The 8,804-nt window shown below is 35.8% G+C and overlaps 1 protein-coding gene across 1 annotated transcript in view; it reads right to left on the reverse strand.

Annotated features, from left to right (window-relative positions):
- Positions 1-3,765: 3,765 nt before the first annotated feature.
- Positions 3,766-8,804, reverse strand: part of LOC107572734 (RAC-alpha serine/threonine-protein kinase-like) — a 67,868-nt gene continuing 62,829 nt past the window's right edge. Inside the window, exon 13 of the mRNA XM_016259169.1 lies at positions 3,766-4,922. Within this exon, the coding sequence (XP_016114655.1) occupies positions 4,843-4,922 (80 nt within the window). The 3' untranslated portion in view covers positions 3,766-4,842. The remainder of the gene's footprint in view (positions 4,923-8,804) is intronic.

The following is an 8,804-nucleotide window of genomic DNA, read 5'->3' on the forward strand; positions in this document are numbered from 1 at the left end:
GAGGCGAGACAGACGAGAAGAGTGAGGCGAGACAGACAAGACGAGACGAGTGAGGCGAGGCAGACAAGAAGAGTGAGGCGAGACAGACGAGAAGAGTGAGGCGAGAGAAGAAGAGTGAGGCGAGGCAGACAAGACGATCGCGGATGATTTAGTTTCAGAACTAGATGCAAAAGCGCCTGTTTGGCAGTATTTTGGATTTTGAAAAGCCTGTTGACTTTTGCCATTTATCTGATTTTGGAAGTTTTTTTTAAACATTCGTTTCTTATTTAATTGGTTCCACATTGTTTGCTGATTTTTACTTTATTTAAACTTTGTGTCATTTATTTATTTTATTTGACATATATAAGACATTCCTCAACAGCTGTTTTCATTCAAGAATCCGGATCTCAACAGTCTTGGAGTTTCTGATTATGTGAACGAATTTTGTTGAATTTCTAGACGGGGAGAACTCGTGTAAATTAATTAAATTGCCAAAAAATATATTTATTTTATCAGGTAGAAATTAAGTAAAAAAATCCTTATGTTTAAACATTATCCAGTAAAAAAGGTATACCTCAAATATTTGGAATAATCAAGATTGTTTAGTGTTTCTGAATGAAGTCACTTCTGCTCACCAACGGTGCATTTATTTGATCAAAAATACAGTAAAAATTGTGAAATATTATTAGAATCTAAAACAGCTGTTTTCTATGTGAATCTCTGTTAACATATAATTTATTTCTGTGATGCGCAGCTGTATTTTCAGCATCATTCCTCCAGTCTTCAGTGTCACATGATCTTCAGAAATCAGTATAATATGCTGATCTGCTGCTCCAGAAACATTTCTGATTATTATCAATGTTGAAAACAATTGTGCTGCTGAACTGAGATACAATACCATTCAAAAGTTTGGGGTAAGATTTTTTTATTTATTTTTTTGCATTAAATTGAAGATGCATTAAATTGTTCAAAAGTGCCAGTAAAGACATTTATAATGTTACAAAAGATTAATATTTCCAATAAATGCTGTTCTTTTGAACTTTCTATTCATCTCTATTAATATTGATGTTTTCATAAGTATAAATGTGTCCACTAATAATCAGAAATATTTATTGAGCAGCAAATCAGCATATTATACTGATTTCTGAAGATCATGTGACACTGAAGACTGGAGTAATGATGCTGAAAATACAGCTGCGCATCACAGAAATACATTACAGTTTAACAGAGATTCACATAGAAAACAGCGGTTTAGATTCTAATAATATTTCACAATGTTTACTGTATTTTTGATCAAATTAAAGCAGCCTTGGTGAGCTTCATATGAATAAACTAAAGACCTGGATCTCATTATGTACAAACAGCCCACGTGGTTCTTCTCTGTAATCATTTGTAAGACTCAAAGGCTCTGCTACTATCAGCGCGTGATGGTCATGCATTAGTCTGCATGTGCTGACAGAGGTGTGGTGTTTAAATGGCTGGAAACAGGTCTGATGTGTGCTTGTGTTGCAGCGAGGAGCACAGAGACGGGAGAAAGCGCTGACTCCTCTGCTTCTGTTGGGCTGGAGGTGTGTATTTCTGCAGTCTCGCAGCTTCCTCTGTCTGCTGTCCTACACACCGTCCAGCTGTGAGGGTTTGTAACCAACATCTGGCCCTCAGACTCAACCATCTGCTTCAGACTGCAGGAGCAACACAACAACACACCGAGCAACCGGGGCTAGTTGTCACACCCTTTCCACAGATGAATGCTTGTCAGGACGGGTCCGTTTCTGGGGAAAATATGCAGATGGTTGAAGTTTTGTGACAACATACCCCAGTATCCATCTATTTATGCATTTAAAAAGCATTATAGACTATTTAATGATCATTGCGCAATATTTAAATAGTAAAACAGCTGTGAAACTAATATTAAACTTTGTGTTTGAGTTATTGTGAAATAATCAACCAATACAATTTAGCCAAAACTTTATTTGATCAATTCAATGGAAAAAAAGTCTAAATCATAAAAACAGCTGAACAGTGTATACAAATCGAATATTATTTGTGTCCTAAATCTGGTGTTCTTTAGTTCACGTGTTAAAAAAGACAACAAAATGAAAGGATAAAAAAGTCAAATATCTTCCCGTTTAAAAAAAGAGGACAGTATGAAAGAGCATAATTCATATGAAACATCAGATCTAAAAACAGGAAAAAAATTGTTTTGCATATAAAATAAGGTCATAAGGTGAACAGAGAGGAAAGGCCTTTACATTCATGTATGTATGGTGATTATTACACATCATATCAACAATGATCAGAGCTTTCACAACAATAATAATAATAATAATAATAATAACCTGCCAACGGATTCTCACATCTGTACAAAGATCATATTTATGGTTGTGCTGATTACATCGCAACATTTGCATGGTATTTACACTGATGTGTAGAAATGTTGCTTTAAATTACCTTCAAAACACTTAGAATGTACAAATGCTGTGTGTGTGTGTGTGAGTGTGTGTGAGTGTGTGTGTGTGTGCGAGTGTGTGTGCGAGTGTGTGTGTGTGAGTGTGTGTGCAAGTGTGTGTGTGAGTGAGTGTGTGTGTGTGTGTGTGTGTGTGTGTACGTGTGTGTGCGAGTGTGTGTGTGTGTGTGTGTGTGTGTGTGAGTGTGTGTGCAAGTGTGTGTGTGAGTGAGTGTGTGTGTGTGTGTGTGTGTGCAAGTGTGTGTGCGAGTGTGTGTGTGTGTATGTGTGTGTGTGTGAGTGTGAGTGAGTGTGTACCTATTCTGGTGGGCACTTAAACCTGACTACACACAGACTCATGGAGACTCGTGTCACGGTGGGGACCTAAATTGAGGTCCCCACGGGTAAACAAGCTTATAAATCACATGAAGAATTTTTTTTTTAAATCTAAAAATGCAGAAAGTCTCCTGTGAGGGGTAGGTTTAGGGGAAGGGTTGGTGTAGGGCAATAGAATATACGGCCTGTACAGTATAAAAACTATTACGCCTATGGAGAGTCCCTACAAGGATAGCAAACCAGACGTGTGTGTGTGTGTCTGTGTGTGTGTGGGTGTGTGTGTGTGTGTGTGTGAGTGTCTGTGTGTGTGTGAGTGTCTGTGTCTGTGTGTGTCTGTGTGTGTGTGTCTGTGTCTGTGTCTATGTGTGTGTGTGTGTGTGTGAGAGAGAGAGTGTGTGTGTTTGTATGGAGCACAAACCTCATTTCCAGCTGTTAATCTATAAATAACGAAGGAACCGAAGCTAAAAAACAAAGTCATTTCAAACACTTGCGAGGTTTATTTCACCTCGATGGTCCCTTGAACTCGTAGCTGTTGATCAGTCACTGAAGTACCTCGCTGAGGTTGTGTAACACATGTGAAAAACCTCCAAAAGAAAAAAGGACGAGGATCGATGAGACAGAGAATCCAAATCTTTCCTTTAGACACGGGAGCGCCATGAAAACACATCCAGCTCACATAGAAAAGAGGAAAAATCAAGCCTGATTAAGGACCAATAGGACATTTAAATCCTGCATTTGTCAGGGTGGATTTATTTTTAAAATCAATTTAAGCCTTTATGCTTGTTGAGCTTTTGTGACAACATGCCCCGGTAGCATCCTCCATTATATTTATTTAAAATGTATTATGTCTATTTCATATCTTTTATATGGAAGCTTGTTTCACCAGGGAATAAAAAATAAAAATGTTTTTTAGTTTCGGCCACAGAATATACAGAATAAATGATACAGAATAAAAAGGTAATTGCAACATTTTATCATACAATTCTGACATTTTTCTTGCAATTGTGAGTTTATATCTTAAATTCAGACCCCCCCCCCCTCAAAATTACGAGAATAAAAGTCAGAATTGTGAGAAAGAGAGTCAGAATTAAGACGTAAAGATATATGAGATAAAAAGTTGCAATAACCTTTTTTTTTATCCCATGGCGGAAACATGCTTCCATATTTTTATGCCGTATTTAAATGGCAAAATAGTTATGAAACCCAAAATAATTTATTCAATGCCAAAAATGGAAAGGTAACATGCAAAAAAAAAAAAGCCACTGTTTTCACTAAAAGAAACTGTAATGACTCAATTTGATAAAATTGCATCATATCATAAATTAGGATTAGTGACGCATTTAAACTCTAAATTCTATCATTTCATAATCTTTAAATTCTCATTCTCATGCATACATTTGATTTGTTCCTATCATTCTTCTCATCTGATTCTCATCACTTAAATTCCATCGTTTTTGGTCCTAAAAACAGGCTTTATTTTCTTAAAGCAAAATATAATTGCTTATTGTTCTTTTTGATTGAAATATGATTCAGAAATGTTCTAGACAGCTTTCACTCCTTTACTATATTGGTGGGGGTTTTAATAAGTTAATTTGGTGTGTTAAGTGGAATTCAGTCATTTTAATCATTACAAAAAATAATTTATCTACATTTCTACTATATTGCACATTCGATGCAAATGATCACAGATGCAAGTGAAATTTAGTCTGAAAATACTTCGGGGGTCGAGACGGCCGAGGAAAATCGTGTATAATTACAAACGTAGCAGAATGACATTCTAGATATTCATATAAAAGCTGCTATTCTGCGGTACGTTTCAATTGGTCAGGTGTTTTTGAATGTAAATACAGTAATACTTGGCAAGCCGTTAGTTTCCAGATTAAAGAAGTGCTACACAATCAGTTCTGTATTAATTTGGCAGTTTGAGTGGAGATGTTAGTGTTCCCTCACATATCCTCAGAAAACATGAAATCAAAGGCCACAGAAGCAACGTGGAACGGATGAACATCACAGATCCAGACGCAGTAAACGTGGTAAACGTGGTAAACCGGTGCAGTGCTGGGTCTCAGAGCGGCTGTGTGGGTTTATGCCGTTCCGCTGGCCGAGTAGGAGAACTGCGGGAAGTGTGGCCTCCTCTCGCTGTCGAACGACTCCACACTGTCACCTGAACAAAACACAGACACAACCAGAATCATCTATAACACACTCCTCTGACCTGAAAGAAACCCAGCAGCCACAACTTGTATGCAAAGTAGGGCTGCCACTAACGACGATTAATCTAAAGCAGGGGTAGGCAAGTTGGGTCCTAGAGAGCCGCAGTCCTGCAGAGTTCAGCTCCGACCCTAATCAAACACACCTGAACAAGCTAATCAATATCTTCAGGATTACTAAGGCTATAGGCAGGTGAGGTTTGTTTTCAGGGTTGGAGCTGAACTCTGCAGGACTGCGGCTCTCTAGGACCGAACTTGCCTACCCCTGGGCTAAACGATTAATTTCCCACAAAAACAAAATCGCCAATTTTACTTAAGAATATTTTATTAAACTATATTTCATTAAACCAAATGAAATCCAAACGTAAAAAAGTAAAGTGCAACATAAAGTGCAAGAAGCAAGTGTCCATCTCATCGTCCAAATCACTGAAATCAGAGTTCAGTATTATCGTGCTAGACAACATATCCACGTGTTCTAGTCTACTAATAATACAAATGTAATCAAAAAACACTTTTTAAAGGAGATGCTTTTGATTATTAAAGTTTAATGGAACCATTAAAATGGAATCAAAAAAATTATGGAAAACAGAATTTGGTAAAGAATAAAGATAAAACTGTAAAACTCAATTAATTAGACAGGCTTTTTGATTAATATAATTTAATTTAACCATTAAAACAGAGTAAGAGTATAGAAAAATGAAAATGGAAAAAAACCTGAATTTGGAAATAAAACGGCTTTCATAGGGCCCTATAATTATAATATTTTTTTTTGTGGTAATAAAAATAGATGTAAGTGAACAATAGCCTTTAAAATTACTTAAAATACATATATAATAGCATTAATTTAACCATTCAAACAGAGTAAGAGTATAGAAAAATGAAAATGGAAAAAAACCTGAATTTGGAAATAAAATATTTCATAGGGCCCTATAATTATAATATTTTTTTTTGTGGTAATAAAAATAGATGTAAGTGAACAATAGCCTTTAAAATTACTTAAAATACATATATAATAGCAATGAGGCAATAATAATGAGTTCAAATAAAGTATCAAAAAGCAAGAAATCATATGGTTTTATTGAACAAAATTGTTAAAATACATAATGTATTATCAACAATAGAGCTAATGTACATTACGCATGACAACAAAAGCCTGCAGGGGGCGCCAACGGCCTGACGATTGTTTTTACACATTACTGTGCGATCTAATACTTGTTTAATATTACCATTTCATTCAAATGTCCACTTAATCTTTAATATTTGGCCATTTCTTTAGGACAGAAATGCTATAGCCACTGTAATGAAAAGAATATGTGGACATAAACTCAGAGTGAGCGTTTGAGCTTTTATTTTGAGTTTGCGTAGTTTTATAAATGATTTATCTTACAAATCTGATGAAATGGCGCACGTTGCGTTCCCAGATGAACGTTATAATAAACCCAAACTCACAACAACATGCAGAGATGGAGTTTGAGACGCTCCACACGCGTGTAAATGATAACAGCTCCTGTGGAGCTACTGTGACGCATGTACTTAACCTACACGCATGTAAATAATTAAAGCACATGCACTGTATTAGAACTGCATCGCATATAATTATTTAATTAAATCGTTTGTGAATTCACAATTATGCTTAATTATATTTAGGTTTAATATATCATGCAGCCTTGGGAAACAGTCTAATAATGTGTTTTATGGATTCTCGTCCGTGAAATGCGCCACTTCCGGTATTTTGCCGGTTAGTCGACGCACGAGCAAAATGATGTCGAGGATTTTTAAAAAATTTAATAGTCGAATAAAATCGACGAATTGCGACAGCTCTAATGCAAAGTTGGACTATTCAGGAAAATAGCGGCAATTTATTGCACTTACTTATGCTCAAAATGCTTTGACAAGACAAATGTACAGTACAGGTGTTTGTCAGGCCAATATATTAAGATATATTAATTGTGGTACTAATTTGTGCACAAATGAAGAATGCTGGTAACCAGACAGTTGCTCGTCCCCACTGATTTACATAGTATGGAATAAAGTACAATGGAAGTCAATGGGTGCCGTCAACTGTTTGGTTATCAACATTCTTTAAAACATCTTCTTTTGTGTTCCGCAGAAGAAAGAAACTCGTGCAGGTTTGGAATGGCATGAGGGAGAGTAAATGATGACAGGATTCATTTTTGGATGAACTGTCCCTTTAAATGAAAACAAAGGAAAAAACTATTACAATGTGGCCATGATTTACTAAAACGAAGGAATGAATGAGTAAATGAATTGGGAATGAATTCTTAATTTGTGGCCATGATAAATATTTTCCATACAAACCAAACCAAACGAAAAGTTTTTTTTTCTTTAGAAATGGATACAGAGCTTTATTATAGACCCATTGTTTTCCACATGCTTATATCATAGTTACTGATGCTTAATTAACACTAAATTAAGCTTTGTGTTACAATATGCTTAAATAAAAAAAAGTGAGTGAAATGATGCAATTTAGCCAAAAATGTATTTGATCAATTCAATGAAAAAAACCCCTGGTGTTTAGTTTTTATGTAAAAAAAAAAAAAAAAAGCAATCTAAAGAAGTAAAATATTTTATTTTAAATTAAAAAATATATATTATTTTATACATTTTTATTTTATTATATCTTATTTTATTTTAAAATATTTCATTTTATATAGTGGACAGTATGAAAGAGAATAATTCATCAGATCTAAAAGTAGAAAATGAGAATTCTAATGAAAATCATTACTGAGTATTGCATCATGAGATATTTTCACATAAATACAACTAGAAAAAGGTTAACATCTTGTTGCTAACTTCTTACTAATTTTGAGCAGCTAATTCTAAAATAGTGTCTGTTTGGCTCTCTCACATCACACTTTCTCACAAAATGTGATGCATTTTGTAGCACTTTTGCTTTTGATAGCTTTTAGTAAGGTGAAGAAGTCTTGTATTCTCCAATAGTCGTCAGAAAAACACCACAAACACATGATTCCTGTCTGGATCGGAGCCAGACTACAACTCTCTGATCGACTCACAGCTCATTTTCACATGTTGAAACCATCCTGGGTTTAAGATCCGAGTTACAGCCAGTAACAGAAGAAAGTGATGTTTTCTGCTGCATCCAAGCAGCCACGGAAATCACAGATTTTGTGAAAAAAGCTTACTTTGTTTATTTTGTTCTTTGACATTAAATTGAATATTTGAATGTGCAGACTGTAAGTTAAATGATGTATTTGGAAACTTTTTTGATCAATGAATTTAAAGTAGTGCTGGGCGGTATGACCAAAAATGTATATCACGGTATTTTCCATTTAAAGCTGATGCGTAGTGCTGGGCGTTATGACCAAAAATGTATATCCCGGTATTTTCCAAAATTATACCGGTTTAACGGTACATGACGGTATTTTTTTTTTCATGCATGAGCGGGTGTTAACCATTTTTTGTACTGATAGAGAGGAAATACTGCAGTATATTGACTTAGAATGCTCTATTTTACTGTCATGATGAGTGAATATTGTCAAATGTGTGTGAGTGTGTGTGAGTGTGTGTGAGAGAGTGAGTGTGTGTGTGAGAGTGTGAGTGAGTGAGTGTGTGTGAGTGTGTGTGTGAGTGAGTGAGTGAGAGAGTGAGTGAGGGAGTGAGTGTGTGTGTGAGTGAGTGAGTGAGTGAGTGTGTGAGTGCGTGAGTGAGTGAGTGGGTGTGTGTGTGTGTGTGTGTGTGTGTGTGAGTGAGTGAGTGAGTGAGTGAGTGAGTGAGTAGTGAGTGAGTGAGTGAGACGCGGGAGCTGATGGAGCGGGCGCTGGATATTTGTGGCGGTCAGTGTGGATATTGTGGAT

The sequence above is a fragment of the Sinocyclocheilus grahami genome, unplaced genomic scaffold, assembly GCF_001515645.1.
Source record: "Sinocyclocheilus grahami isolate Dianchi unplaced genomic scaffold, SAMN03320097.WGS_v1.1 scaffold1804.1, whole genome shotgun sequence".
NCBI lineage: Eukaryota > Metazoa > Chordata > Actinopteri > Cypriniformes > Cyprinidae > Sinocyclocheilus > Sinocyclocheilus grahami.